The sequence below is a fragment of the Takifugu flavidus genome, chromosome 5, assembly GCF_003711565.1.
Source record: "Takifugu flavidus isolate HTHZ2018 chromosome 5, ASM371156v2, whole genome shotgun sequence".
NCBI classification, from domain to species: Eukaryota; Metazoa; Chordata; class Actinopteri; order Tetraodontiformes; family Tetraodontidae; genus Takifugu; species Takifugu flavidus.
Window position 1 is genome coordinate 17,317,088 of NC_079524.1, and position 27,500 is coordinate 17,344,587.

A 27,500-nucleotide genomic window follows, 5' to 3' on the forward strand; every position below is an offset into this window, starting at 1 on the left:
CTGCTCAGCATTTTCCTTCCAAACAAGTTTTTAAGGTGCTGATGGAGAAGCCGGCATTAATATTCTGGTCGGCACGGCAGCCTCAACCCAACCGAGTGACAGTTAAAGCTGCAGACCTGACTCAGCGTTATCATTTATCCTTTCGGTCTCCAGTGATGGACGGGACAGGGGCTCCAAACAGAGCGTCGGCTCTACTTCGGGAATCAGCAGGTGGCTTTTACAGCGTCGCGCTCCATGTTTTTGACCAGGCAGCAGCGTTTAAAGGGACGTCTGGTCACATGCGCAGGTTTCAGCTCCATCACAGCAGCGTTAAAAGGCTAAAGAACCGACACTGAGATCATGGCCCATTGGCCACGCTATAATCCAGTGGGGTTACTGGAAACCAGAGCCTGAAGCTGCACACCTGCCTGTTAATGACGTCCACGAACGAGGTCCAACCCAATCGCACAGTGAAGTATGTCAAGCACGGTCTCGTTTTTAAGGCATCAATTAATTTAGATTCCCTCAGGATCCAGAGTCCTTGTTAAGCTAGCCTGAAGTTCTGGCACGGTTTAGTTGTGTATCTGGCACAACCTTCTGTCCCACTAGCAAACAGCTGGCTGAACCTCAGAGGACCAACGTGAACATTTCAGAGCTACGTCAAGCTCAAAATAGCCAATTAATCATCGCCCAGGGCCGGTTTGCCCCCCCCAGCAGGCTCCCTCAGGTCTTTGCTACGTTCCTTTGCTGCTGCTTGGGGGTCGTTCTGCTGTCAGCGACGTCTTTAGGTAGAGAAATACTTGCTTGGTCAGGTTCAGAGCTGGTGACAGAATATTCTGTACCTTAAAAACCCCTCCTGGGTTGTTCTGGGTCTCCACATCTGAGATGGGAAGTTCTGTCCCATGTGAGCAGAGGTCAGATCTCCACAACCTTCAGGGGCCTTCTCAGGCCTCCACCTCACCTTCTTCTCCCCGCCACGCTGGAACAGGTCCATCCTAGGTCCATCAGTCCAAAGATGCTGTTCCAGAACCGGGCTGGTTTCTGGAGAAGCTTTTTGGAGACGTCTAATCTGGCCTCTCTGGTTTTTGATGCTGACCATTGGCACCTTCTGCTGAACCCTCTGGATTTGGGAAGTCTTCTCTTCATGGTTGACGAAGACATTGACACCCCTCCTTCCTGGACGGCGTCCTTCTCTTGGGTGGATGTTGGGAAGAGTTTTGTTCATCAGGATGTGAAGGATCGAGGGAATTTCTTCTTATTTTCCAGTTGAAGGATCTTCTTGGACCAGATGTGGTGGATCCAGTGTTGCCACCCGTCCCGCTTTTACCGGGATCGTCCTTCTTTTTTGCAGCCTGTCCCAGGATCTTTCTGAAGTCTCCAGGGACATTCTGTGTCCCGGATTTTAATGGGTGAAGTCCACATGAACATTCCTGATCATAAAATATCCTTTTCCTTTGTGTCCTTTCACAGGGTCACCACAAAGATGTTTGCAGGCTCAGATACTAACAAAGACGTCCAGTGGCAGAACCATGTGGTACCGGTCCAGTAGGTGTCAGAGTTCTGTGATGAGCCAGTTGAGCATAGTGGAGCCACAATTGAACAGATAGTGACTAGAACTTTAACCCAACCCGATCGGCAGGTGTTTGGATCTGACAGACTCAGGACCCTGAATTTAAGACACTCCTTGAAGGACACAGGTGGAAACATGGATGGTGGGAGAGGGAAGTGCTTTATGACATCCAGAAGGTGAGAGACTGTGTGATGCTGAGAGGTTGGTCTGAGAGGTGCAGAAGGCCAGAGGAGCATGTTCATGCCTGTATCTGAGGACTGAGGCCAGCTGCTTCCTCTCCTGAGACTCTTGGGGCCTGATGTACGAAAGATTTGCTATTAGCAACACGCCTGCTAATAGCTCGTGCACTTTTTAGTTCCCAGTTCCTCCGAGCGGCCATCGGACACTTCCTGGTAAACCTGAGGGTGTAGCTTCATCTTCTCTCGTCCGCCTCGCAGCCCAAACCCTGGTTGGATCATGGTATCGCCTCGTTTGTAGCCTCAGAAGAAATACACACTGGAAAAGCCTCCAACCTGTTGAGTCCAGGTGAGTGGGCTGCGTGGTCTGGGTCTTCACCAGTCTGGATCTTCACCACTATGGATCTTCACCAGTCTGGGTCTTCACCAGTCTGGGTCTTCTCCAGTCTGGGTCTTCACCAGTCTGGATCTTCACCGGTCTGGGTCTTCATCGGTCTGGGTCTTCATCAGTCTGGGTCTTCACCAGTCTGGATCTTCTCCAGTTTGGGTCTTCACCAGTCTGGATCTTCTCCAGTCTGGATCTTCTCCAGTCTGGGTCTTCACCATTCTGGATCTTCACCAGTCTGGGTCTTCTCCAGTCTGGATCTTCACCAGTCTGGGTCTTCTCCAGTCTGGGTCTTCACCAGTCTGGGTCTTCACCAGTCTGGGTCTTCACCAGACTGGATCTTCACCAGTCTGGGTCTTCACCAGTCTGGGTCTTCACCAGTCTGGATCTTCACCAGTCTGGGTCTTCTCCAGTCTGGGTCTTCACCAGTCTGGGTCTTCACCAGTCTGGATCTTCACCAGTCTGGGTCTTCTCCAGTCTGGGTCTTCACCAGTCTGGGTCTTCACCAGTCTGGATCTTCACCAGTCTGGGTCTTCTCCAGTCTGGGTCTTCTCCAGTGCTACTCTGAATGGTTCCTGTGACTAAAGCATCTAAATCTGGCAGCTGAAAAGCTCCTCACCATCATCCTTAAAAGGGAGGAAGTGAAGATGTGGGGTTGTGGCTGCAGGCGCCTCCTGAATTACAACTTAAATAATGCAGATAGTGTGCAGAGCACCGCCTCCAATCTTTTTATAACCTTGCCCTAAACCCCCATGTTCCCCTCTGCACCTAAAAGTCTCCTGCAGCATCATTTATGGTTTTTCTCTGACCAGTCTAGGTGAGGCAGTGATGGGGGGGGGGGGGGGGGGACTATCGTCCAGCCGCTTCCATGGTCGCTCATGTGAGAGGAAGCTGCTGCAGCGATCTCAGACTGCTCGTTCACTCCTCTCTCCCCTCCCCCACTCAAATCCCCGCGCTTCAGGTCTGTAGGAAGAGTTTAGACGGTGGAAGCCAGGGGCGGAATTTTGAATGCAATTAACGCAAGGAACAAGGAGGTGGTTTGGACCTCTCGGTCTGAAGGCTCACGGCGTCCTCAGCCTAACGCGGTGAAGTCCTCCATGTGCCATCAACGGGGCAGGTGAACGAGTGACCCTGTGGCCCTGCTGGAGCTGCCCACGTTCAGGTGTGGGGGCAGGTTTGTACCTGAACCCCCAGATACTCCTGCAGTAACAGAGGGGCCGCTCTCACTGGGACCGCTCCCCCCACGGTGCCACCACGGAGCCCCACTATCAGCTGCATCTTCTGCCATTCATGACTCCACAGCCTCAGCACCACAGCAAATTCACCAACCCAACACGAGCACTTGCTCGGTTCTCTGCACCACCAACGGGAAGTTCCTTCCGCTGCAGATGAATCATTCCACCCAGACAACCCCCCCTGGTGAAAAACAGCTTGTTTTCGGACCCCCGCAGGTAATCGGCCGCTCAGCGCACACTTTGCAACAACGAACGATCCCTTTTCCATTCAAATGCGTCAGCGCAGAGCTCAAAAGCACAACAGAAGCCCGTCTGCACACCATCAAAGGTGTCTTTCTGAGCTCCCCTCAGAACCTCCCCGCGTCCACCAGGCGCGTGAAGGGGGCGTTGGAAGCGCCGAGTCAGAGCAAAAGCAACAAAGCCGCGGCGATTTCGGCTTGAGGATGCAAAATCTTCGAAGGCGAGATCCAACATGTAACCTACCTGAGATTGCAGCCTTCTTCTCTTCCCTCCTCCTCCTCCTCCTCTCCCAGGAGCTGTCAGGGAATGGTGCGGATTAAATGTCTGCGCGACGTTTGGATCCAAGCGCACAGTCAGTCAGTGCGCATGGTGCCCACCCCAAGCCCGGCTCCTCTACTGAGCCATCCTCCCAGATTGATTTATGCATTCATCTGGAGTGGGCTGTCGCGAACGGACATCCACCGTGCGTGGGAACTCACCGTGATTGGTGTGTGGAGGATGGAAGCCCTTGGTACCCTGGGAAGGAAACCCCTGGATGTCTGAAGTGATGAAACCGAAGCTTTATTCCAACACTTGGCCGCCTCAATTTGGAATTATAATTAGGCTGGACGAGATTAATATGCGCATATATAGAGATTCATTAATTGTTCCATAAGCTTTTCGGAACTGAGCCTCGTGTTTGCAGTTTTATATAAAAGCTCTCAATAGGACAGACTCAAAATTTCGACCCGCACCTGCTGGCTTGTTTGGTTGTTTTAAAGAAAAATCCTACGGGCGGTATATTCATTTAACAGCAGCCACCTAAAGGTTACTGTGTAGCTGATGAATTGGCCGGTTTTGTAAAAGGGATTTGCATTTTAGTTATAATTTAATCTACAAAAGTATTCCGGTTACGCCAAAATTGGCGTCTCTGAGCGGCACCCGGCTCTATTTACTGTGCAGTTTCAGCGCCATCTTATGGTTTGAGCAGATATTGCACCAATAAAAAAGAATCATATAGCGTTAACGCCTTGAAAACGTACTAAGCTTAAAAACACGTTTGAATTTAACAAAAATAAAATAAAAGACGCTCGTACGCTGTTTTTGTGGCGTATTTCTCGAATTAAGAGTAAGAAAAGTTGAGAAAGGATCATTACTGAAATATAAAATACGCATTTTGCAGTTTTTTAATATGTAAATATGCCCAAAGTTGCATAAACATGAGGCGCATCAAAAGCGCGGAGCCGCCCTCTGGACCGCAAACAGGAAGTGCCTGACCGGAAATGGTCGTTTGAGATGGGCGTGAACTATCTTGACGCGAGGCAGTCACGTGACCGCGCCGCGGTCACCTGATCTGTGGTGTGGACGGTGGGGAAAGATGGCTGCTCACTTATCGTCTGGGCGAGTCAATTTAAACATCCTGAGAGAAGCGGCGCGGAAAGAACTTCGCGTGTTTTTGGACAAATGCGCCGGAAGTAAGGTAGATGTGTGAAAGCCGACAGACACCAGGGCACCGGAAGTGCATTATCTGTAAATGGAGCCTTCGCCTTGTCATTTAGCTGTCTGACATCTGTACTTGTTGAATTAGACTATTATCGCCATGCTGTTGACTCAGTGTTTGGTTGTTTAGGCCATAGTCTGGGATGAATATCTGACGGGGCCTTTTGGGCTCATCGCGCAGTACTCCCTCCTCAAGGTGGGTGATTTATGCCTTTTATTGGGGGGGGGGAAACCACAGTAATTACCACTTTACAACACACGGTGAGTATTTCCGTTGGGAACACACTTTAACTGTCTTATTTTTGGTCGTGGGAAGGAACATGAAGTGGAAAAAATGTTCACCCTGAAAAGTGGCAGGGTCCCCCCCGCCGATGTCAAAAATGTCATCTTCTTCGTGCGCCCCCGGCTGGAGCTGATGGACATCATCGTCGACAACGTCTTCAGGTCTGTAGGAACCGCTCCTCAGCCGGGCTCTTCGGCCCACGGCTGCGCTCATTTTGAAGACGTTTCGTGTTTGACAGTGAAGACAAGCTGCACTCATCGCGGGACTTCCACATCCTGTTTGTCCCCCGGCGAAGCCTGCTGTGTGAGCAGCGGCTGAAGGAACAGGGGGTCCTGGGCTCCTTCGTCAACATCGAAGAGTACATCCTGGACTTGATCCCATGTGATAGCGACCTGCTCTCCATGGAGTATGAGAGTGCCTTCAGGGTAGGTGGGACAGCACATCCAAGCTCACTTTCAGGATTTTCCCACTGTTGTGATTGGGTTTCTTTGTTCTTCGCAGGAGTGCTACCTGGAAAATGACCAAACAAGCCTCTACCACACAGCTAAAGGCCTCATCAATTTACAGGCGCTGTACGGCACCATTCCACAAATCTATGGCAAAGGAGAATGTGCACGGGTGAGTTTGAAGCAGGTGGGAACATTTGCTAAGGAGGGATGTGCTGCTCCCCCCCCCCCCTGGCTGTGGTCTTGGTGCTGAAGAAAGGCTTTGCTCATCTTCAGCACGTCGCCAACATGATGCTGAGGATGAAGAGGGAGTTCGCCGGCAGCCAGAATCAGATCCTGCCCGTGTTTGACTCTCTGCTGCTGCTCGACCGCAACGTGGACCTTCTCACTCCTCTGGCCACGCAGCTGACCTACGAGGGCCTCATCGACGAGATCTACGGAATCACCAACGGTCCGGAGGAGCCCTCCCCGTCATTGGTGAGGCTTTTTCCATCGGCCGAGCCGCTGACTCTTCTGCTGCCGACCCGCAGGTTATGTCAAGTTGCCTCCTGAGAAGTTTGCGGAGAAAAAACAGGGCGAGGGGAGCAAAGACCTCCTCACAGAGCGCAAGAAGCTGCAGCTCAACTCGGCCGAGGAACTCTACGCGGAGATTAGAGACAAAAACTTCAACGCTGTCGGCGCGGCGCTTAGCAAGAAGGCTAAAATCATCTCAGCAGCCTTTGAGGTCGGTCCCGCTGCGTCTTTCTCTTCACTGGTGTGTTTGGGTCTGTCGTCAGTTAGTTACACACGTCTATATTTACACGCGTGTGTGTGTTGAGTGCTACTCTGTGTTTGGAAGTCATGCGTATCTGATCTCAGTTAAATCGTTAAATCCTTTTAAAGCTCGTTTAGTTTGCCTCCTCTTATCCCGTCATCTTTGCTTCCTTTTACCTCTAGAGGTCAGAGCAGATATCCCATAATTAGGAAAGTGACAAAACACCCAGATAAGATGGCTCACCACCTGTGATTGTTCTCTGCTTGGAGCCCGTTGCCACAGCGACGGTGACAAACATGTGTGTAGACCAGGCATGGGCAAACTAAGGCCCGGGGGCCACACACGGCCCGTTAAACGTTTTAATCCGGCCCGCCAAACTTGAAAAATTAAATGAATAAACCTTGTTAATGTTATATTTTCACTGCAATTCTGGTGTTTTCCCACTAGAAAAAAGACAGTCAGGAGGAGAGTGATGGTGATATCCTGAAGGATAACAGAACTTTCAGTGCTTTAAAATAGAAATGGTTATTAATTTTTTTTAAAAAGGCACATTTTATTCATTTGATTTTAAGTGTTTTAAGACTCATTCCAAAGTCAGATATTTTGTTGTAATGCTTCTCTTCATTTTCATTTGAAATTAAAGCTCATGTTTTCTCCATATCCCAAGATGTGTATTTTTTCTCCAATGAGGTGAGGTTACCAAAGCACTCCATCCATCCATCTGCTCCTGGTCCGGCCCCTTTGTCAAATGTTAGAACCCATTGTGGCCCACGAATCAAAATGTTTGCCCACCCCTGGTGTAGACCGTCAGCGTGTTCCAGCTGAGGTCCGATCGGGCACGCAGGTGTCCGAAGGGCTGAGACGCTAACGTGTGTCGCTCTCCTGTGTGTTGTAGGAACGCCACAATGCCAAAACGGTGGTGGAAATCAAGCAGTTTGTGTCTCAGCTGCCTCACATGCAGGCGGCCCGAAGCTCCCTGGCCAACCACACGTCCATCGCAGAGCTGATCAAGGAAATCACAAGTGTGTGTTCGCACCAGGGCGACGGGTTGAGGCTTGTTTATTGACATCATCTCACGTCAGAGATCGTTAGAGCAGCATCCTGTTGTGTCCCTCACAGTTCTTGAGCGTTTATTGTGATGTAACGGGCTCTAATTCACGTGTGTTGGTCCAGCTTCAGAGGCCTTTTTTGATAATCTGACGGTGGAGCAGGAGTTCATGACCGGCATCGACACGGATAAGGTCGGTGGGTCGCCGCGATGCTCACAGAAACGCCGCGCTTTGCCCCGCAGCAGCCGAGCCCGTCTCCTTCTTTTCCAGGTGAACACCTACATTGAAGACCGCATCGCCCAGAAGGAGAAGCTGACCAAGATTCTGCGTCTCATGTGCATGCAGTCGGTGTGCAACAACGGCCTCAAGCAAAAAGTCTTGGATTACTACAAGCGCGAGATTTTCCAGGTAAACACGAAGGTTGTATGTAGAAATATGTGGCCCAAATGGCATTTTGTGTGTCCGACTGCATGATCAAAGCATGAAAGGAGGAGCTAGCTAACCTGGACAGTCCTGAGGCTGGTCAATGAGCAGTGAAATGGAGATGTGTGTGTCTTGCTTGTGGAGGCCTACGGCTACGAACACATGCTGACTCTCAACAACTTGGAGAAGATGGGTCTTTTCAAGCCGCAGACCAGCTCGAGGAACAACTACCCCACCATCAGGAAGACGCTGAAGCTGTGGATGGAGGACGCCAACGAGCAGGTAGGAGACCTTCTGAAGGGGGAACCGCTCTTGGCCTGCATCGTTTGACCCGTTTTCGCTGTGATTTTGACAGAACCCCAACGACATCTCCTACGTGTACAGCGGCTACGCTCCCCTCAGCATCCGGCTGACGCAGCTGTTGGCCCGGCCGGGCTGGCGCAGCATCGAGGAGGTGCTGAAGATGCTCCCAGGCCCGCACTTTGAGGAGAGACAACAGTTGCCCGGCGGCCTTCATAAAAAACGTAAAGAACCCCCGGCTGTGCGGCGTGTAGATAAGGCCCAGCTTTGTCTGTGCTGTCAGACGTTGAAAAGCACCAGATTGATGACACCAAGCTGACAATACCAGCGAAGAAGAGAAAGTGGCGGCGGCGGGGGGGCTCTGACGAGAGCCGCTCCGGTTCTCTCCCACCGAGGAGAGGCGTCAGCGGCTCCCTCCAGGAGGCGCCGCCATGAATCGGATGATTAAAATGTGCTAATGAAATCTTGGACTGGGCTTGTGTCAACACGTCCTCTTGTCCAGGGCGGGTGGCGGTGCTGATGGGGGAGGGCCTCCAACCTTCCCCGCTTCCTCTCCCACCACAACCCTGCTTCTAAAGCCGGAATTTATCAGCCTTTGCTAGATGATGCTGGGTGAAATCATCTTAAATCCACATCAGAATTGAGCTGAAATGATGAGACCTGATGTGGTCCCTCAGCATCATCCTCATCCTCATTGTTATTATGATCCTTTCTGCTTATTGATGCTGAGTCGTTGACGTGTGTCTCACCTGTCCAGGCCATCAGGGGGAGAATCGAACCACGCTGGTCTTCTTCCTGGGCGGGGTGACGTACGCGGAGATCGCAGCTCTCCGCTTCCTGTCTCAGATGGAAGACGGCGGGATGGAGTACGTCATCGCCACGACCAAGCTGATCAACGGCACGTCTTGGATCGGATCCCTCATGGACCACCCGGCCTCAAAGGCCCCCTGAGTCACCTGGACGCTCCGCCTCGTTGGACCTTTGTGCTCCTGCCGCTGTCCTGCTGTCCCGTTGTTTCACCTGTGGCTCATTCCTGTTTCTCCCCTCACATCTTGTACATGTGAAACTGTTTAGTTGCCCCTTTTCTGCTGTATATACATGTATAAATATGGATTATTAAAACATGGAACATGCCCCCCTTTTTCCCCTTCTTTTGGAGGAGCACTAGGGCCTGCTGGGGAGCCATTTTGCTTGTTGTTAAGTGGGTTGAAGAAGAAATAAAAGGCCTGGGGGTGAGGCAGGGCAGAGCTGGGAGTGTATCTGTCAGCAGTGCTGCAGCTCTCTGAAGGAGCAATTAGCAGCATAACAGGCCCCGATCAGCCGGTAATGGCCCTGTGCTGTCTACCCACGGCATCCCATGATTTGACAGCGCAGGACACTGATTGAATTAGGGGCCATTTGCGCTGCGCTTCCGGTGGAGGAGACGTGCAGCGGGAGGGTGTTTGATCTGTTCCCGTCGATACCTTCTGCAGGCCTCCTGCTGCAGACACTGAGACCCGCGGACGCGCCCGGACCGTTCCTGACATCTGTCCCGGACTCGCAAACCCCTGCTTTTCTACCGCGCTTTATCTTTCATTGATTAGCAAACGACCGCTTTTATTCAATCGTCTTCCGGTCGGGCGTGCGTGTGGGCGCAGCAGGCGCACCATTAGATCCGTCCCGGCGGGTTGAGATCCCTGCCATCACTTGTTGTCTGTGGCTCCTCCTCTGCCACAACAGCTGGAGACCTTCATGGAAACAGATGCAAAGTTGGGCGAGCAGCGCAGGAGCCTTTCTCTGATCAACTCCATCATCCAGGTAGGAGCGACCGGTTCCTCTAGTGGGAATAACTTGGGAATGACTTGGATCAACTGCATAATTCTGCGCCTTTGCCACGGCTTCCACACCCGACACGCGCGCGCATGGCTGGAACATCCCGATGGGTGAAATATCCGATGGTTCCGTTTGCTTTTGGAGCAGGAATGCGGAGTTTGTGCCGCAAGTGTGGAGGCGCCTTTAGAAACTTCCAAAGAGCGTTTCTCCGAATCGATGATGGAAGCCAGCAGCTGCATCCCGGCTGCCTAAAAATACTAAAAAGCCCAGAGCGGATCGATAGTGCGTCTGTGCACATCAATTATTTACGCTCAGACTCTTTTCACGCAATAAACTCCCGCCGATGCGCTCTTGTCCAGAAGAAACGCGCTCATTTCTCTGTCTGCTCTGTTTCCCACCGTGTCCCTGCAGAATGGGTCGGGGTGGCAACGTGGACCAGCTGATCCGGCCCAGGCGGAGGCAGAAGGAGCCGCATCTCCAGCTGGAGGAGGAACCCTTGCTCATCCGCTTCCTGCACACCTTCAGGGAAATCCTCAAATTCGTCCTCTTCAGCTACACGGTGCTGTTCGGGGCTTTGCTGCTGGCCAGGTGGACAACCTATTTCATGGTGGGGAAGTGACGGCAGCAAACGTGTCCTTAAAGAGGGAATATTTGCCCTCTTGTGTTGCTTCTCCTCGCTGACACCTGTGTAGTTTTTGCTGAGTCAGGCTGGGACTTTGCTTCCCTCCTGGAAGGGCTGAATGTTGCAGCTTTATGGTCCAACAAACTCATCTCATCTGCTTACTTTGCAAACTGTATTTAACTGCACTAAATGAACCACCAGAGCACAAAAAACACAAAATATGTGCACAAAATAAACCACACACAATATGTATGCCTTCTTGTTGTACCTGTAGAGGTCAGTTGTGAATAAAGATGTAAGAAAGTTCACCAGTAAAACCTGTTTTTTTTATGAGGAGCACTCTCACAACAGAACCATTAGAATATGTTGGGGTTTATGAGGATTCTGATTTACTTACATATTTTTTTCTTGACCAAAAATGAAATAATCGTTTGGAAAATGAGATAATGGCAATAAGAACTTAATACCTACAGGTTGTAGGGGGGGAAATAAAGATGACTTTTACTAAAAAGTCCACATGAGAAGGTTACTTTAAATACTTTCTGGAGTCTTTGGCACTTTTTAAGCGAAACTTCAGAAACTTAGAGTTCGCGTTCCAAACATACCAGCGTCCTCGGGTTCGTTTCCTCTCCTAAACACTCGACGCGGGTGGGGTTCATAAACCGCCCACTGTTCCGTCTCCTTTATTCAGAGGAAATCAAAGGCGTTTTAAATGATTCGGCCGTGTTGGTTCTGTGTGCTCAGAGGGATTCGACCTGTGCCGCTGAGGGTTTAGCAGTCACGTCAAGGTCAGTTGGATGTTGCCGGACGCGGCCCGCGCTGCGCCATTTTGAACTTGCGATTCTGACAGAAGCAGAAAGGGGAGAGTCCAAAGTCCTCCGTCCCCGCTCGGAACCGCGCTGGCGTCGTTGTCCCGCACGCAAGTCTTGCGTTTGGCGTGTATCCACCAGATTAACAACATTCAAGGTTTTCCGGAAGGTTTTCCCCAGCTTTTTTTCCCCTTTTCTTCCGCCGCTCCCACCACCCAGCCCACCCGGCTGCCGCCCGGTCCAAGGCCCGAGTCCAGCGGTCCCGACTGACCCACCATGGCCGGTAAGATGAGACGGACACAAGCGTTACTGCACCCGAACAGTTGTGGATGTTCCGTTTAGCAGCCATGAGGAGTCTGAGCAACGAGCACGTAAAGGAGCCAGTAAGCTAGGATCCATCCCAGATGCTAACTGGGCTGGTGGGCGCCAGCAGGGGATTCAAACCAGCAACCTCCTGGCTGGTTCAATACAGGAAACGGCTGTTCTGAGAGCCGTTGCTCATTTCGAACCAGTTAACTGCTGGATAAGGTTGGTAAAGTTGTGTTTCGAGATAGCGACATTAAGTGTTTGCGTGCGTGCGTGTGTGTGTGTGTGCGCGCGTGTGTGCGTGCGTGTAGGTGATGGAGATGGCGATGGTGATATCCTATGGCGCTTTTCACAAGTCAAAGGAGCTATGGATGACGATGTTGCAGAAGGTGAGTCCTGGTCCTGGTCTCTGTCCTGGTCTCTGACCTGGTCCTGGTCCTGGTCCTGGTCTCTATCCTGGTCCTGGTCCTGGTCCTGAACCAGCCGGAGTCTCTGGGGCCACAGAGTAACACACCTGTTGACAGTAAACCTGACCTGAGATCAGCGGCAAAGGTTGTGTTTTGTTTAAACACACGTTTCATCTAAAGTCGCCATGGCGACGCCGCTGTAGTCTGATTCACTCTGTTCTTGTCTGATTGCAACCATGACGATGAGAGGATGCCCCCCCCCCAAATAACTGCACAGGGACTATTTGTTGTGTGGAGGGATACCGGGGGTAGATGGTAGCTGAGCTCTAGCTTGTGATTGACAGCTGACATCATCTCCACTGTTGAGTTCAACCACACCGGGGAGCTGCTGGCCACCGGGGACAAGGGGGGCCGCGTGGTCATCTTCCAGCAGCAGGTACGCCCCCCCCCCCAACACGTCCCACTATTCTATAGCGTGCAGGATGGCGAGCGAGGGCTCTTCTTTTGTTCCCTGTGGTTGTTCAGGGCCAGAACGGGCCCCGGGGCGGAGCGGAGTACAACGTGTACAGCACCTTCCAGAGCCACGAGCCCGAGTTCGACTACCTGAAGAGCCTGGAGATCGAAGAGAAGATCAACAAGATCCGCTGGCTGCCCCAGAGCAACGCGGCGCACTTCCTCCTGTCGACTAACGGTTCGTTGGGCGCGTCGTGTCGGCCGGGACGCGTCGACCGCGCTGACCACGCTGACCTCATTTCCTGTTTCCAGACAAGTGCATTAAACTCTGGAAGATCACGGAGCGTGACAAGAGGCCCGAGGGCTACAATTTAAAGGACGAGGACGGACACTACAGGGAGGATCCCGGCAGGATCACGGCTCTACAGGTGAGGACTCACGCGTGTCCACCATAGAAGGCAATAACATGCTAATAACATGCTAATAACATGCTAATAACATGCTAATAAGAGGAGAAGCAGCCCTTTTTCTGTTTCCTCCCGTTTCCTTCCTGCCGCACACACGTCTCAGAAGTCCGGACCACCGGAACCGGACCGAACGAGCTTGACGGTTTTCTGGAATGTGGCTGCTCTTGTCTGCAGGTTCCAGTCTTCAAGCCAGCGGACCTGATGGTGGAGGCCAGCCCCCGGCGGGTGTTCGCCAACGCCCACACCTACCACGTCAATTCCATCTCGGTGAACAGCGACGGCGAGACCTACCTGTCCACAGACGACCTGCGCATCAACCTGTGGAATCTGGAGATCACAGATTGCAGCTTCAGTATCCTCGAGCGGGGGGGCGTGGTTTCGTCCTGATAGTGGCGTTTTTTTTCTTTTAATAAACAAGCGTTCCCGTTGAGCTCTTTACCCCGCCCCCTCCAGATATTGTGGACATTAAACCCCCCAACATGGAGGAGCTGACAGAGGTGATCACCGCCTCCGAGTTCCACCCGGAGCACTGCAACACCTTCGTCTACAGCAGCAGCAAGGGGACCCTTCGCCTGTGTGACATGAGGGCGGCGGCGCTCTGTGACCAGCACGCCAAAAGTGAGTAGTCGTAGCTCAGCCCACCCAGGGACCCCTGACCCTGGGGCGCCGGTCCAGGACCTCTCAGTCAGACAGGAAGTGGATCAACATGCAGCTTTTTCTCCCCCCTTTGTTCAGTGTTTGAAGAGACCAACGACCCAAACAGCCGCTCCTTCTTCTCTGAAATCATCTCTTCCATCTCGGACGTGAAGTTCAGCCACAGTGGGCGCTACCTGATGACCCGCGACTACCTGTCCGTCAAAATCTGGGACCTCAACATGGAGAATCGACCGCTGGAGACATATCAGGTGCGTGGCGGCCGCCGCGTAAAGACGGTGGATGACGACGTGTCGTGCGGAGGCGGAGTTTGACAGGTTCCACAGGTGAACGGCCGGCAGCTGCTAACAACCGTCACCTTCGTTCTGTTCCACAGGTGCACGAGTATCTCAGGAGTAAGTTGTGTTCCCTCTACGAGAACGACTGCATCTTTGATAAGTTTGAATGTTGTTGGAATGGGACGGACAGGTGAGTGTCGTTCGCCTGCTGGCACGCCGGCCCGGAGCGGTGCGTCCTGAAAGCTGACGTTGCTCCCTCCTGTCTGCAGCGTGGTGATGACGGGCTCCTACAACAACTTCTTCAGGACCATCGACAGGGCTCGCTGTCTGGACCTGACCCTGGAAGCGTCCCGGGAGAACTGCAAGCCACATTCCGTCCTCAAGCCTCGCAGGGTATGCACAGGTGGGAAGCGGCAGAAGGACGAGATCAGCGTAGACAGCCTGGACTTTGACCGGAAGATCCTCCACACCGCCTGGCACCCTCTGGACAACATCATCGCCGTGGCGACCACCAACAATCTCTACATTTACCAGGAACACGTGAAATAGCAGCTGCTGAGACGATGAGAGTTTGTGATTCACCTGCTGCCGCGACGGTCACAAACCAACGGTCTGTCCTCAGGTATTGAGCTCCTCTGTCCTGGGGGGTTTAGCATTTAGCATGGAATGTAACAGCTGAGAGCGGCGCCGAGGGGCGGCGCCAGCACAGGGAAACACAGGTGGATACACCTCTACGACGCTCTAGATCCAGAGACGGTTCCCGAACACACGCCTGTCCAGCGCGTTCCTCGTTCTTTTGTGCCACTGGGACTTGATTTCCTTCTGTTTTGGGGTGGGGGGGGGTCAGTCGCTGAGACGATACGAGCCGGTGTTGACCACCGGTTCTGTCGGATGGTGACGTGGGTTCGATCCAAACCTTCCCTGGAGCTGCTCGGCACACTACACACTCCCGTTTACCATTTTGCACCGGTTCCCGTCTTTAAGCTGCGCTACCGACTCGGGACGCCTCGGGAAATATCGGACCTTTAGGCAGCAGTCGGTCCCTGGAAGTTCCGGCTCAACAGGGTGAGGTGGTAGTTGTCGTTGCCGGGTCTCATCCTGGGATAATTGTGCCAAAGTAACTAGCCTGATGCAAAGCTGCGCTCATTCCGACTCCTCAGCTCGCCGGATTTTGCTCAGGATCAAAATGATCAATCACTTTGCTGTCTGATTGTTTGTACTGTACCTGACGGGAAAAGAACGACTGCGTCTGGTTTATTTTTCTATACATTAAAGCTGGGGGGGGGGGGGGCTGTCGGCTCTGAAGCCATCTGAGTCAGCCTGAGTGTATCGGAGGGATCGCTGATGCAGGATGTGGGAAAATGTCTGTTTGAAGGTCCTCAGCACCCGGATTCTCACATTCCTGGTGTGGGAATGCCAGCGGACTCTGGGACATCGGGCTCATTCACTCATCCCCGGTCCAGGAGCCGCTCCAGCGTCAGCGACCTGCCGTCTCCATTCTGACGGCGACTGTCACTCTCAGGGCGCCGCCATCATCCTCGAGCAATGAGACACAAATCTACGCTTTCTTTGGGAAAATTGTTCCTCGGTTGCCTGAAAATGATGTTATTTACCTCATTAAACCTAATGATGAGACGTCCAGTCCAGCTGGGATGGACACGTTTGTCCCTCAGTCATCCAGAGATGACGATGATGATGATGAAGATGGGAGATAGAAATGATTTAGCTTTTCAGGCCTGCCTGATTTTTTTTTTTTTAATTTTGTAATTTAATTTTCTTTTCGTTTGTTGGGATTTTGCGGGTTTTTTAATGAGCAGTTTCTGGTTTAAGTGCAGGTGTAAGCTGTAAGGTTTTGTCAGGGAAACAAAAGTTTGATGAAAATAAAGAAACTAAAATCTTTGTCTTGAATTTGCATTTTCTTTCAGCAGCAGTTGTTCAATGCGGCTGTTTAAACTTAAAAATCAAGATTTAGCATCGACAGAAAAAGTCTTTGAAGCTAATTCAAACACCCTCCCCTGTTGGATAAAGATTTGTGGCGATTTGCGAACTTTAGACCCGCTTTTGACACGGACACGACAGCTTTTGTGCACTACAAGCCTCCATTTTGTGGAGCCTAATTCAGCGCAGCATCAGCACCAGCTGAGATGCTCTTATATTCCTCCCAACCAAGCAGCGCAGCCTGATGTCAGTGGATTTGCTTTTCCTAACACGAGTAACGACGCTATTGTGAATATTTTGCTATTCTGTTACAATGTCCCAACATATTGACTCTGGCTCGGGAGGGTTCTGCGCATGCGCACCTCGCGCTCCGTCTGGCCAAATGTTGACGAACGCTGAGTAGCCAACATGTCCACTGCTGCTGCTCCCCGGAACAATAACGACGAGCCAGGGCTTCACGGTAGGTGCGCGGCCGTCTCCCCGCGCTCCGCCACGGGGACCTAAATCAATCTTCTCGGCGGTGTCTCGTTATGCAAAAATATTCGCGATCGGGGTTTCATTTAATCGTAAAAGTTGTCCGCGTTTGGTATTTCCTCTTCATTTGGGCGGGGCCGTCTGACGTCATCGCCGCTGGCCAATCGCACGTCGGTAAATGTGTGATTGACAGGCGCGCAGCCAATCAGCGGTCAAGAGTCGGGGCGGCCTGCCTGGACGGAATGAAAACAAGTTTGGGACAAAAGACGAAATCGACAAACCTACAAATTTGCAATAATAGTTTTGGGCAACAAAGTTGCGTTTTTATAGCGTACGTGGAAATAAGCAAGAGAATTGCTCGTAGGGTTGAAGCATGTGCGCAACATCGCAAAACAGCGATGAAAATGTGGCAAAAAAGAGTCGCATGCTTGTGTTGGTCAACATTTACTGCCTGAATCAGCGACCCCCCCCATCCCAAATGTCAGGGCCAGTATTTTATGTAAGAGGGGCAGCTGGAGCAGCGACGTGTCTGGACACGCTGCCTCACTCAAACGTGCACAGTTATGCAACACGTCTCGCAGATCGCGCACTATAACTGCACGGCGATGTCACGTGACAACGTCTCTGCGCCCAATGCTCAACGCTAACTTCATCTTAACATGTTAAACCTATGGCGAAACATTCCGCATGGTTAGACTTTGTGTCCCAGATCCTTATCTTGGGGAGATTACATAACTCCTGGCGGGGGGGGGGGGCGTCCTCTGTTTGTGGGGCACTGGCACAAAGAAACGCATGAGCCGGCGCATTTGCATACATAGTGTCAGAGGTGCAGGAACTATGTGGGTCATGGGTGTGTTTTTCTGTTTGCCTGGCAAAGCTAAAGACAACAAAAGTGAATTCCCTTCCTTCCTTCCTTCCTTCCTTCCTTCCTTCCTTCCTTCCTTCCTTCCCTCCCCCATCCTGTTCTCAAGGCTCTTGGGTTGAGCTGGAGCTGAATGGGAACACTGGGAGCCAGGATGTCCAGGCTGGTCTATTAATAACGCCTGCTGCTGACCAAATCAATGCCAATGCTGGTACGAGCCACACCTTCCAGACCTTGCAGGTGGCGTCTGAGGGCGATGAAGCCGTCGCAGGGGGCCTGGAGCACGTGCCTTCGTCCTCCTCTATCCACAACGGAGACATGGAAAAGATCCTCTTGGATGCCCAGCACGAGTCCAGTTCCAGCAGCTCATCCTGTGACAGGTAGGACTCAAGTTGCACGCTGATTGCGACGTGTCTGCTGTCTCAGTTTATTCACCCCGGTTTGTTCGCTAAGTCCTCGCAGGCCTCAAAGCCCAGATCAGGACGAGGGTCAGATAACCTTTGATGTGGAGATGTGCAGTCCAAGACACAGCCAGGTCAGACACCCTCCCTCCAAAGATCAAAGCCCTTTCACCTGTGTTCCAGTTCTAAGCTCAAGCCGGCCGTCTGTCTGTTTCCAGTCAGGGGGGGACAGTCCAGAACCCTCCCGAGAGGACGAGGCGCCGCTGAATAAAGAAGCAGACTGGGTGGCTGACTGGTCCAGCAGGCCCGAGAACGTCCCTCCAAAGTAAAAGCACAGCCTCCCTCATGCGGACCGGTTGTCTGCGGGTGACAGATTAACGGTCCGGTTGGTGTCTCCTCTCAGGGAGTTCCATTTCAGGCACCCACGCCGCTCGGTGTCTCTGAGTATGAGGAGGAGCGGAGTCATGAAGAAGGGTGGAATCTTCTCGGCAGACTTCCTCAAGGTCCTCATTCCTTCCCTGCTCATCTCGCACCTCCTCGCTCTCGGACTCGGGTACGCCCGCTTCACTTTGGGGGGCCACGGGGACCACCTGCCCGTCACGCTGTGCTGGTTTACCATCAGGATGGGGCCGTGGGCGTGGTCTGGTGGGACGTCAGAGTCTCCATAGACCCGTTAGAGTCATCTAGAGTCACCTATCTAGGAAATAACGCCCACATCAGTGAAACATCCACACCATAGAGCTTTAAGTGATTCATGAAGCTAAGCTAAGCTAAGCTAAGCACTCCTCGTTCTAGCTGTCCTCCAGTGCCTTTTTATCCCTTTTCATGCTCCTGACTGGGTTTACGTGGAGGTCCTGAATGTCCTGGGCTTGTTTTCCAGGGTCTACATTGGGAAGAGGATCGCAGCAGCTCCCACCAGCTCTTACTGAGGGGACGGTGAACCAGTGCCTGGACGTCTCCGCGTCTCTCCTCCTGTACTCCAGCTGTCCATCTAACACGTCTCTCCTGCAATTAGTACCTGTTGTCACTTTGTAGTTGCACACCTAGCGTCGTAGACATGATGTAATGTTGTTGCACGCCCATCTCACCTCCACACGGGGCAGTAGCTAACAGCTGCCCCCAGCGGGACCCCGGGAGGTAACAAGCAGCCGTCTTTGGAGGTGATGAGACAGAGGGGATTTGCTGTCCTTCAGGGTTCTTCAGGCTTCTCTTCTTCCTTTGGGCTCCTGGCATCTCGAGAGGTGTGGGAGCTGAAATCACCGCCACCTTTGCAACAGTGACAATTGTATTGGCTCCGGGAGCAGATGTGTCTTTTATCGCCTTAATTTTTGCAAATAACCCCCCCCCCCCCCTTCCTTTTTCAGCTGAACTCTGAAGTTGCCGTTGTTGGAGGGAGACGTTTGGTTGGGTTTTTCTTTTGAAAGGCCACATTTGTGAAAAAGCACGTTAGGTCACGTGGGCTCCCTGGATCTTCTCTTAAAAACGTTGTTGTTGTTGTTGAAGGATAAAAGCTAAAAGTTAATCTATTACGTAGCCGCACATTCCTTTTTTGAGCCTTTTGAGTGTCTGACTGTGGAAGTTTGACAGGATGGCAGTTTACGAGGCCAAATGCTACTTTTATTTCTCCTTTTTTTTTATTTATTTGTATTATTTTTGCCTACATATCTTCTTTATGATAGCAAAGTGTCGTAATGCCAAAACTCCTTTCCAGAAAATGGTGATTTAACCTGGACTGTTCTGGTCGCTATGATCATATATTTACTTATTTAACAATGAAGACATGACAAATAATTTAAACTGTGATCTGCCCCAAGTTTGACGCTGTATAATGTGTTTATATGTTGATACAAAGTTATATCACGGTTATTATACAGCATTGTGATTATCTTGGTATATGATTGCTGAAACATGAACCGCGGGGGTGGGGGGGGGGCAGCGTGTTATGGGGACCTGTGCAGCGGCGCTACACATGATCCAATAAACTCTGGAGAGTGTCAACACCTGAAGTCAATGCACCTTGGTTGAATCCTTCTTTTGCCCGGCTCATTCTCTGCTGTATAGAGAAGCTGAAATATGCAGTAAATATACACTAAATACACTGAAATATACACTCAAAGAGCCAAAATGGCCTCAAACGTGGGTTATTTATGAAGCAGCGATCTGCAAACGGCACAATTATTCTGTAAGCACAAATGTTTTAGCTTGTTTAAAACAGCAATTTGGTGTTGAGTTCATCAGTAATTCGTCTTTCTGTTTGGAATGAGGGTTGCTGACTGGTTTATTCTCCCTCTTCACATGGTTCTTATTGGACCAGAACCTCCAGCCCGCGTAGGACACCTTCACCACTCCTATGATAACTGGCAGCAAACACACTTTAACACTCTTGAGACTTTACTTAAATCCAGAAAGCCACCGTGGGATTATAACTGCTCACTTCTAATCCCAAAACTAGTGGGAAAAGAACTGAAAGCAGGGCGGGGCAGTGCGCATGCGCCGATCCTCCTCCGCTGGCCTTCCCCTTGGCAACTGTCTGCGCCTCAAACATCTTCTCAGCATCAAATATTAGACCCGCAGCGACTGATATAATCGCGTCCCCGTGGACCAGGACCGTGTGAGAGGCTGTGAAGACCTTGGCCCGGTGTTGGCAGACGTCGCCTGATATCCACAGATCGCCCTTAAAGCGGAGCATCCTCCCAGTGGCCGTTAGCTTGAGCCAGGAGGCAGGTGTTAGCCGTGCGTGAGGCAAAATGTCGGGGTACCAAGGCAAGAAGAACATCCCACGGATCACAGTGAGTGCTTTCTTTCCACCAACCTGAGGTTTGGATTTCAGCGGCGCTGGTTTTCTTTATTGAACGGTCGTGTTGGGTGATGGGATTAGGGCAAAAGCTAAGGCTAGCTAGCTGTCGCTTCCATTTATTTACAATGTCCCCATCATCATCATCAGCATCATCATGTTCATCAGTCATGTAGAGTAAAGAATGACACCAGTGCTCTTCTTCCTCAGTTTCTTTGTTTTACGCTGTTTCTAAACCTCTTGGTGCAGATCAAAGAGATCTTCTGGTCGGTGCCTTTGATCCTCCAAGATTCCCACGTTTCTCTTTCTATTTCGGGCACATTTGCTTTAATCTTCCTCGCTGGAGCAAAGACCAGCTTCTCTTGGGATAACTGGTGTCGGCTGTGCGGTGTCCTTTATTGTGCAGCTTCACACCCTGATTTGGCAGCGTTAACTATGGGATGTTGTGGTGGTTGAGCCCGTAAAGTAGGTCATCCACCCATCCATCCATCCCTCCCAACCTCTTCTCGTTAAGCCTTCATCTTCCAGCATCTCAAAGGTCACAGCCAGGTCGTCTCCAGGGGTGATGCCAGCGCGTATTTTCCACGGTTGACTGGAGTAACGCTGCGTCTCCCTTCCAGAGCGATCGGCTCCTGATCAAAGGAGCGAAGATCGTCAACGACGACCAGTCGTTCCTGGCTGACATCTACATGGAGGACGGAGTCATCAAGTGAGTGCCGCTGGAGCATTTCAAGGGTAGGAACCTGCTGCCTTGGTCACGTTCCCCTTTGCTTCAGGCAAATCGGAGACAACCTCATCGTCCCTGGGGGGGTGAAGACCATCGAGGCCCACGGGAGGATGGTGATGCCCGGGGGGATCGACGTGCACACCCGCTTCCAGATGCCCGACAGAGGCATGGTGGCAGCGGACGACTTCTACCAGGGCACCAGGGCGGCCCTGGCTGGGGGGACCACCATGATCAGTAGGGACCCGGCCCGTTTCTGTCCCGTGCGAGTTATTTACGGGCGGCGCTGGCGCACGTGAGGTCCGACCTGTGCCGTTTGTGCCGTTGCAGTCGACCACGTGGTGCCGGAGCCCGGCGCCACCCTGGTGGGTGCTTTCAAGCAGTGGAGAGAGTGGGCCGACGGCAAGTCCTGCTGCGACTACTCGCTCCACGTGGACGTCACCCAGTGGAACAAAGGCACCCAGGAAGAAATGGAGAGCCTGGTGAAGGACCACGGTATGTCAGACTCTTGTCGCCCTCGCCGTGCGGACGCGGGGGGGGGCTGAGAAGAGGCTCATTAAACGCTCTGCTCTGAAAGCTTCGCCCTTCTAACCTCGTCTTCCTCTTTTTAACACGGGGATTTCCTCCCTCCGCTCTGTTGATTCCAACTCTGGCTTATTTTCAGGTGTCAATTCTTTCCTGGTCTATTTGGCTTATAAGGACCTTTTCCAACTTTCTGATTCTCAGGTACATTCTGGAGGTTTCTGAGCACCCCTTTGATCCTTTGATTTATATAACCTGAGGCTGCGTTAACTCTTTCAGATCTACGAGGTGTTCGGCGTCATCCGGGACCTCGGCGCCGTGGCCCAGGTGCACGCCGAGAACGGGGACATCATCGCCGAGGTGATGGCGCAGGCGTCCGTGGGTCGGCCCCGCCCCCGGGTCCCGCTGAAACGTCTCAATGTCGCGGTTTGTGTTTGCTCAGGAGCAGAGACGCATCCTGGAGCTGGGGATCACCGGTCCGGAGGGACACGCCCTCAGCCGCCCGGAGGAGGTAACGGAGGAGCGCGGCGAGGCATCGTGCACGCCGCCGTGCCGCCGCTGACGAGTCTGTCTGTGTTTGGGCAGGTGGAGGCCGAGGCGGTCAACCGCGCCGTCACCATCGCCAACCAGACCAACTGCCCCCTCTACGTCACCAAGGTGATGAGCAAGAGCGCCGCTGACGTCATCGCCCTCGCCAGGAAAAAGGGTACGGACAGTTCTGGTGGCGGAGGCGCTTCACGCGCCCGTGCCGCATCATCAAGTCACGCGGCGTGCTCTCCTAGGTGCTGTGGTGTACGGCGAGCCCATCTCGGCCAGCCTGGGCACCGACGGGACCCATTACTGGAGCAAGAACTGGGCCAAGGCTGCGGCTTTCGTCACGTCCCCTCCGCTGAGTCCTGACCCCACCACCCCCGACTACCTCACCTCGCTGTTGTCATGGTAGCGCCTCCCGCCCGACCGCCGCTGTCGCTTTGACTTCCTGGTAACGTGAACGCTGCGCTTGTTCTTTCCTAGCGGGGACTTGCAGGTGACGGGCAGCGGGCACTGCACGTTCCAGACTTCCCAGCGCGCGGTCGGGAAAGACGACTTCACCTTGATCCCGGAGGGCACCAACGGCGCCGAAGAGAGGATGTCTCTGATCTGGGACAAATGCGTGGTGAGCTTCATCTGAGCTTCGGACGCTAACGTCCGGGCGCTAACGTCTGACCGGCTGCTCGCGGTGTTCTCCGAAAGGTGACGGGTAAGATGGACGAGAACCAGTTTGTGGCGGTGACCAGCACCAACGCAGCCAAGATCTTCAACCTGTTCCCCCGTAAGGGCCGCATCGCCGTGGGCTCCGACGCCGACCTTGTGCTGTGGGAGCCCGACCTGACCAAGATCATCACCGCCAAGACGCACAACCTGGTCAGACCTTTGTCCACGCCTGCGCGAGCGTGTGTGTGTGTGTGTGTGAGACCCGCTCCAGCCTGATGAAGATGCTGGTCCCCTACAGAACGTGGAGTACAACATCTTCGAGGGCACGGAGGTGCGTGGCGGTCCCGTGGTGGTGATCAGCCAGGGTAAGGTCGTCTTCGAGGAGGGCGCCCTTCACACCACGGAGGGCTGCGGCCGCTACATCAACAGGAAGCCCTTCTCCGACTACGTGTACAAGAGGATAAAGGCTCGCAGCACGGTGAGTTTCCCGGGGCGTTGGTGGTGGTGAAGCTCCTTGAGATGACCTGTGCTGCATTTAGCTGACAGAGCTGCGAGGAGTCCCCAGAGGCCAGTACGACGGGCCGGTGTGTGACGTGATCCTGACTCCTAAGGTGGTGTCTGCCGTCTCCTCCCAGAAGACCTCCCCAGTCAGGCAGCAGCAGGAGCAGCAGCAGGTGCCCCACCAGCCGGTGCGCAACCTCCATCAGTCTGGCTTCAGTCTGTCCGGTGGGTAGAAGGAGCTTCCCGGCCGCTCGTTTCTGGCTTATCTACGTTTCAGAACGGTTTGTAAAGGGTGTGAATATATTTTTAGGCGCCCAGATTGACGACAACATCCCTCGTCGCACCACTCAGCGCATCGTGGCCCCCCCGGGCGGGAAGGCTAACATCACTAGCCTGGGCTAATCCACACGCCTTTGACATCCAAGCCGGGATCCTTCTCTTAGTCGCTGTACGTCCCACTCACAATCACTCCAGTCTCACCTTTGGAACGGAAGAAAACTCTTTTATTTTCTTCTTTTAGTTTCCTTTTAGCGTATTTGGCTGTGAAGAAAAGGGGCGCGCTAACCGGTGCCGTTTTTTCAGGTTTTTGAGTCGTTTACACTTTTGTCTTTTTGTTCTGCCGGATCAAAAGAGGTTTGGGAGCAGACCGTTGTATTTATGGGATGTTGATATCATTTAGAGTGTGCTGGTGTGTCACTTGTTCCCCCACATTAAACACCAAGAACATTACTGTCGTTATAATGTCGGTCTCCCTCCAACAGCAGGCGGGCCCTCGGCTTCCCCCCCCCTTTTTTCCGCGTGCTTGTCTTCCTTTGGTGTTATGTTGCACTCGTCTGTTTTTAATGAACCTGTGCCGTCCTTTTTTTAAGCATCGGCTGCACCGACAGCAGAGGAAACCACACATTAGCTGCCCTGCCTTGGGAGCGGCAGCCTGCACATTCCACCATTTCTGATGCATTTACAGGTTGTTTCTAGAGATGAAAACAGGAGCAGAGGTTTGATCCCCCCCCCACCTGGTGCTTATATGACCAACGTTGCTCTATATGCAGACGATGTTGTACAGCAGTCGTGTGGATTAGTCACCCTTTAGAATCTGTGTCTCGCCCCCTCCGGACGGTAAAAGGTGTCCGTCACACTCCGCCTTTTCTTTTTGCTGGACTTTAGAATCCCCATTATCCTGAGCAACTTGCCTGCCTTTTTGTGTAAGATATTAATAGCACACTGTATCCATGAAGGTCTTGAACCCAGTCACCTTTGAGACCGGATCCTTTGTACATGAAATTGCACAGTGTGCTGGTGCTGTGTCATCCGTTTGTGTTGGTGTCGTGAGTGAATTCATCGCACATCTCGACGCCGCCGCCGCCGCCCCACCTGCGGCCGTCGGCCATCTTGTTCGGATGTGGAGTAATTCTTCCTCATTGCCTTGTCAAGTGTAGCTTTTGTATGCCAAACTATGCTGTCAAGTGATTAATCTGTATATCTGGAAGAAGCTGTTGATGGTGATGATTGTTAATGTGTAATACTGAGTATTGTACCCCCCTCCCCCCCCACACACACACACACGCACACACACAAAGGTGTGATGATATTTGGTCAAGTATGTTTTGCTGGAGGGGGGGTTGTATTCCCGTCAGCATATGACTCTATGTGTGCTTCAGTGGATTAAACTGGTTTCAAAAAAGCAACCTGATGTTTATATTTATGTCAGACCAACACTTGGGGCTTTTAGAAGTGAGGGAATAAATGATAGATTCGTCAAAGTCTATCCTTTAATTTATATAACCATACATATCAGATACCTAGATGAAGGTTGTTGCAGATGTAATAGCAGAGAGGATCACATCTGTATACCCATATTAACGGGATGTTGGAGTGGATCCTATCAAAGACGTCTACATCATCCTGGACCTGAGGCAAAGACAGAACCACATGTCATTACTACTACAGCTACTGTCATTTCATCATGCTCTGTGTACCTTCATTCTAATTCTACTCTGTCACATAAAGTAGTTATTACGAGAAGTAAAATGATTACAGTAAAGAGCAGAAGAGTTTCATTTAAAAGATGTTGGGGCAATCGGTGCAAAAATGTAATACTACCAATCAAACTACACTGATTAACCAATAGAGTTTAGTCTGGTTTAAATTTTGTGAAGTAAATATGAATCCGACTGCGGACCACACTCCACCATGGTAGGTGGCGGTAATGCGCCTTGACGCTGGTTGTCACCCGCCATTACACACGAAGAAGAAGGTGACGCCGCTATGAGCATGCGCAGTACAGACCGGGATGCAAACACGGAAGTCGTATAGCAGCTTCACGCTTAAAAGCTGTTTTGTGCAGTATATGTAAAGTGGAATATGCCGCAATACCGGAGCATTTCAAAGTTTTAAAAGTCTTATTTTTTAAGCTTATTTTGAGAGCAGTAATTGTCATCTCAATGCTCGGTTAGCGGGTTTGTTGTAAAAGATGCCGGCACGTAACGTTGTTTCCAGCGGGCTGTCTAATGTCAACGTTCGCTACTCCAGGTTGGCGAGCGACGATGACGGATACATCGATCTACAGGTGACAATCTACCGTTTTAGTCCACCTGTAGCGTTAGGAACGCGTCGACAGGTGGAAGAACCAGATCAGAACAGACGCAAACGTTTAACATAAAGTAGCTCATCAGACAATAATGTTAGATTCAAATGAAGGTTTCCCAAGAGGAGCCATTACCTCCAGTGAGACACCTTTAAGTCAAATCCCCGAAGGCTTGTGTCTCTTTGAGGGGTTCCAATGTCCATTATTGTTGGTTTGATGTTTGTCCTCCTCCCCAGTTTAAGAAGAGTCCTCCCAAAGTGCCCTACAAAGCCATCGCCCTGGCCACCGTCCTCTTCCTCATCGGCTCCGTCCTCATCACCATCGGCTCGCTGCTCCTGGCCGGATACTTTGGAGTCACCGAGGTTTCTACACAGGTCGTTCTTCACCTGAAGTCCCGTGTTGCCTGTCAGTCTGACGGTGTTGCTTGGTCTTTTTCAGCACTCGGATCGAACCGTGCCTGTCCTCATCATTGGGATCCTGGTCTTCCTGCCTGGCTTTTACCACCTGCGCATCGCTTACTATGCATCCAAGGGTTACCCCGGATACTCCTATGACGATATTCCCGACTTTGATGACTGAAACGCTGCACACGCGCTCTCTGGATCCTGCTCGTGGAGCAGCAAGCTCGGAAATGTTGAAATGTGACCGATCAGGTTAGATCCAGTTAAAAAAACCAAACAGAAGTTGTCATTTTATATCAAAATAGCTGTGAAATGAGTTTTTTGTGGCTTCAAATGTAACGCAAATGTAATGCCAGACAAATGTCAGCTTGTATGAGAGGAAAGGGTCAGATCTGATGGGGGTCCGGTCGTGATCAATGACCCGAATCAGCTCCACCGTGTCATATATCTGCTTCCTGCCACTCTCATCAATAGAGTGTGTAACACTTTGTCTTCCCCTCCACTTAATTCTTCTTACTAGCGTTGGGAGTTAGTCTCTCCTGGAGGATTGCTTGTGATTAATCTCAATCCTTTGATCTCCATATGGTGCTGCTGGTGTTAGAGAGGAAACGCTCCCGGGGAAGCGCACAGATGCCGTCAATGAGCTGCTCCCATCGGTATTAGCGCTGGCCATCGTTAGCCTGCTGCTAGCACGCACATTTATGTCCACTGATTGACTATTTATTATGCGAAGTGTGTCATTGATTGAATATTCATCCTTCAGAGGTCCATCCAGTAGGGAGATGGAGATCAGGTGAATGGAGTAAGTCACCTGTGTAACTGCAGACATCCCAGTGAGCCCAGTTCAACCATCACTAACAGATGGGGGCGGTCTGGTTCCCTCTATTCTAACACTGAAACCACTTCACTCGAGATTTAAATGGCTCCTGGGGGGGATTTAGAGTGTTTATCAGAGACATTTGATGTGGATGCAGGAGA

General features: G+C 51.8%; 6 protein-coding genes across 8 annotated transcripts in view; 5 read left to right on the forward strand and 1 right to left on the reverse strand.

Annotated features, from left to right (window-relative positions):
• The window catches only part of LOC130525359 (rabphilin-3A-like), a 17,479-nt gene extending 12,778 nt beyond the window's left edge, over positions 1-4,701 (reverse strand). The window contains exons 1-2 of one of the 2 annotated variants that reach the window (XM_057032060.1): positions 4,065-4,701; positions 3,829-3,881 (exon numbers count right to left, since the gene is read on the reverse strand). The gene's annotated coding sequence lies outside the window, so the exon portion shown is untranslated. The other variant, XM_057032062.1, reaches the window with a different exon arrangement.
• A 184-nt stretch (positions 4,702-4,885) lies between these two features.
• Positions 4,886-9,453, forward strand: vps33a (VPS33A core subunit of CORVET and HOPS complexes). 2 transcript variants are annotated; one of them, XM_057032064.1, is made up of 13 exons: positions 4,886-5,044; positions 5,195-5,260; positions 5,381-5,508; positions 5,586-5,772; positions 5,849-5,965; positions 6,070-6,244; positions 6,324-6,517; positions 7,443-7,569; positions 7,721-7,788; positions 7,867-8,004; positions 8,164-8,301; positions 8,375-8,543; positions 9,077-9,453. In XM_057032064.1, exons 1-13 carry the CDS (start codon positions 4,943-4,945, stop codon positions 9,268-9,270), a joined length of 1,803 nt encoding a protein of 600 aa, XP_056888044.1. In that variant the 5' UTR covers positions 4,886-4,942; the 3' UTR covers positions 9,271-9,453. The 2 variants fall into 2 exon arrangements, with proteins under 2 accessions (XP_056888044.1, XP_056888045.1); XM_057032065.1 differs by having other exon boundaries at positions 4,914-5,039.
• Positions 9,454-11,473: 2,020 nt separating this feature from the next.
• LOC130525362 (serine/threonine-protein phosphatase 2A 55 kDa regulatory subunit B alpha isoform-like) lies at positions 11,474-16,026 on the forward strand. Its single transcript, XM_057032068.1, has 10 exons — positions 11,474-11,845; positions 12,180-12,257; positions 12,620-12,711; positions 12,801-12,966; positions 13,041-13,156; positions 13,370-13,547; positions 13,649-13,813; positions 13,931-14,100; positions 14,226-14,317; positions 14,397-16,026. The coding sequence occupies exons 1-10, from the start codon at positions 11,839-11,841 to the stop codon at positions 14,674-14,676; spliced, it is 1,344 nt and encodes a 447-aa protein (XP_056888048.1). The 5' UTR covers positions 11,474-11,838; the 3' UTR covers positions 14,677-16,026.
• A 339-nt stretch (positions 16,027-16,365) lies between these two features.
• Positions 16,366-19,813, forward strand: bnip3la (BCL2 interacting protein 3 like a). Its single transcript, XM_057032069.1, has 6 exons — positions 16,366-16,525; positions 17,511-17,781; positions 17,855-17,936; positions 18,021-18,127; positions 18,206-18,355; positions 18,683-19,813. Exons 1-6 carry the CDS (start codon positions 16,474-16,476, stop codon positions 18,729-18,731), a joined length of 711 nt encoding a protein of 236 aa, XP_056888049.1. The 5' UTR covers positions 16,366-16,473; the 3' UTR covers positions 18,732-19,813.
• Positions 19,814-20,284: 471 nt separating this feature from the next.
• Positions 20,285-25,222, forward strand: LOC130525361 (dihydropyrimidinase-related protein 2-like). Its single transcript, XM_057032067.1, has 14 exons — positions 20,285-20,591; positions 21,217-21,305; positions 21,373-21,557; positions 21,651-21,815; positions 21,985-22,046; positions 22,122-22,202; positions 22,285-22,353; positions 22,428-22,548; positions 22,625-22,781; positions 22,857-22,998; positions 23,076-23,246; positions 23,335-23,514; positions 23,576-23,762; positions 23,848-25,222. The coding sequence occupies exons 1-14, from the start codon at positions 20,550-20,552 to the stop codon at positions 23,937-23,939; spliced, it is 1,743 nt and encodes a 580-aa protein (XP_056888047.1). The 5' UTR covers positions 20,285-20,549; the 3' UTR covers positions 23,940-25,222.
• A 581-nt stretch (positions 25,223-25,803) lies between these two features.
• tmem230b (transmembrane protein 230b) overlaps positions 25,804-27,500 on the forward strand; it is a 2,404-nt gene continuing 707 nt past the window's right edge. Inside the window, exons 1-3 of the mRNA XM_057032361.1 lie at positions 25,804-26,103; positions 26,358-26,483; positions 26,560-27,500. The exon at positions 26,560-27,500 is cut by the window's right edge and continues 707 nt beyond it. Of these exons, the coding sequence (XP_056888341.1) occupies positions 26,008-26,103; positions 26,358-26,483; positions 26,560-26,700 (363 nt within the window). The 5' untranslated portion in view covers positions 25,804-26,007 and the 3' untranslated portion in view covers positions 26,701-27,500. The remainder of the gene's footprint in view (positions 26,104-26,357; positions 26,484-26,559) is intronic.